Source organism: Leptopilina heterotoma, unplaced genomic scaffold (assembly GCF_015476425.1).
Source record: "Leptopilina heterotoma isolate Lh14 unplaced genomic scaffold, ASM1547642v1 Lhet_175, whole genome shotgun sequence".
NCBI classification, from domain to species: Eukaryota; Metazoa; Arthropoda; class Insecta; order Hymenoptera; family Figitidae; genus Leptopilina; species Leptopilina heterotoma.
In genome coordinates, this window is record NW_025110891.1 from 470855 (window position 1) to 473180 (window position 2326).

Below are 2326 nucleotides of genomic sequence, written 5' to 3' on the forward strand. Positions count from 1 at the left end.
AAGACAAATGAATCATCTAATTGTAATTAGCAAAAACGCAAAACACAATTTAATGTAATTGGTCGCATGTATTCTGTCAGTCCAACTCAAGTTGAATTATTTCATCTTCGATTATTATTGTTAATATCAGTTAAAAGTGCTACAAGTTTTGAAGATCTTCTAACTGTTAATGGAATAAGACATGACAGTTTTCAAAATGCATGTTTAGCCTTGGGTTTTATTGAAGATGATGCTGAATAATCCAAAAGATCTCTGGGAAAAATTTAAAGATTCAATGTCAGAAGATTTTCAAAGAAATAATGATATATTAATTTCTTATAGACACACAATTTTAGAATTTAATAATATTCTTTCTAATGAAAATTTAGACATTAGTAAATTTTCGTTTTTATCTGATGTCGTAAATTATACAAATGTAAATATTGATAGTAGCAATAACTTTATCATAGAAAATCACGAAGAACTGGGTCAAACTCAATACTTAAAATTAAATTGTCAACAAAAAAGTGTTGTTGATATGATTTTGGAAGCTGTTTTATTAAACAAACCATCGTCATGCTTTTATATAGATGGTCCTGGTGGATCGGGTAAAACATTTATTTATACTACATTATATTATTTATTAAAAAGTAAGAAAAAAACTATTTGCACCACGGCATTTACGGGTATTGCAGCAATATTATTTCCTCATGGAAAGACACTTCATAAAACATTTGGAATGCCAGTACCTTTGTTTTCAGACTTTGTCTCAAATTTCAAAAGTCAATCTAAAGATGCTGAATACTTGAAGCAAGTTGATGTTTTTATCTGGGATGAAGCACCAATGGCACCCCGTTATGCTTTAAAATTAATTGATAGAACTTTGCGTGATTTTATGAACGTAGATTTACCATTTGGTGGAAAAGTAATGGTACTTAGTGGAGATTTCAGGCAACTTTTACCTGTAAAAATTCATGCTACTCGAAGTGAAATGGTCAATTTGTCAATTAAATTTAGTTCTCTTTGGAAAAATTTCTCTTTACATACACTGACTAAAAATATGCGAACTTTATCAGAAGAAACAGAATTTGCAAAATTTCTATTATCTGTTGGTGATGGAATCTTAAATGATAAAGATAATAATTTATTGCTACCAGAATGTGTAGCCTCAAAATCTGATGATATTGTTCGCACAATTTTTGGTTCATTGATTGCAGAACGTAAATATGAAAATTTATCAAAAGTTGAAATTTTAGCTGCAAGAAACATTGACGTTGAAGAAATCAATTGCAGAGTTGTAGAACTTCTTGATAAAAATACGGAAAAAATCTATACTAGCGTCGATAGCGTTAGAAATTGTGACAATGGAGAAATTAATGATGGACTTTTGCCAGAATACTTAAATACATTAAATCCTCCTAACTTTCCACCATACGAATTACGATTAAGAGTCAATTGTATTGTTATGTTAGTTAGAAATTTAAGTATCAATGAAGGACTGTGTAACGGAACAAGATTACAAGTGTTAGAGCTTGCGAATAATCTTTTACGGTGTAAAATTTTAACAGGTGATAAAGCTGGTGATGTAGTATTTATACATAGAATAGACTTATATTGTGAAAATTTGTATCCGTTTACATTTAAAAGACGCCAATTTCCAATAAAATTAGCATTTGCAATGACTATTAATAAGAGTCAAGGTCAAACATTTGATATGATTGGAATTGATTTACGAAAAGATGTATTTAATCATGGACAATTATATGTTGCATTTTCAAGAGTTCGTTCTTGGGAATCTCTTAAAATTTTTCTTGGGAGTCAACGAACATCTTACATTGTTAAAAACTATGTATATAAAGAATTGTATGTTTAATAAATTAAATACTAATTGATTAATATGATTTATTACTTAAATAAGTATTAAATAAAAGAAGTAAACACGCGTGCTAGAGCGCGCGTTCGGTCTCGTATGAATTAAAAGCAAAAAACGAGGTAAATTATTCTGTTACTCATTCTTTAACAGTTTTTAAGGTCCCCGATTATAAATCTAAAGTTTTTTTTAAAATCCAAAATGTCGGACAAAATTCAAATTTGATCAGATTCGATTAAAACTTGTTACTCGGCGGTTTTTAGGGTCGCTGATTACAAATCTGAAGTCACTTTTTCAAAATTCAAAATGGCGGGTCCCATATGACTGAAAAAAAATGTTCAAATTTGATACAATTCGCTTAAAGCTTGTAATAATAACAAATTGTTTGCATTATATAACAGTATGAAGCTAGAATTTCTTAAAAGTGACTTCATATTCGTAATCAGATACCCTAAAAACCCGCGAGTAACAAGTTTT

At 29.3% G+C, this 2326-nt stretch overlaps 1 protein-coding gene across 1 annotated transcript; it reads left to right on the forward strand.

Moving 5' to 3' along the window:
• Window positions 1-718: 718 nt before the first annotated feature.
• Window positions 719-1852, forward strand: LOC122499769 (ATP-dependent DNA helicase PIF1-like). The gene has a single exon (XM_043608272.1). The coding sequence runs from the start codon at window positions 719-721 to the stop codon at window positions 1850-1852; it is 1134 nt and encodes a 377-aa protein (XP_043464207.1).
• Window positions 1853-2326: the final 474 nt, after the last annotated feature.

Excerpts from the sequence above, each read along its gene's own strand:
- LOC122499769 (XM_043608272.1), top strand. The coding sequence starts at position 719 with ATGCCAGTACCTTTGTTTTCAGACTTTGTCTCAAATTTCAAAAGTCAA.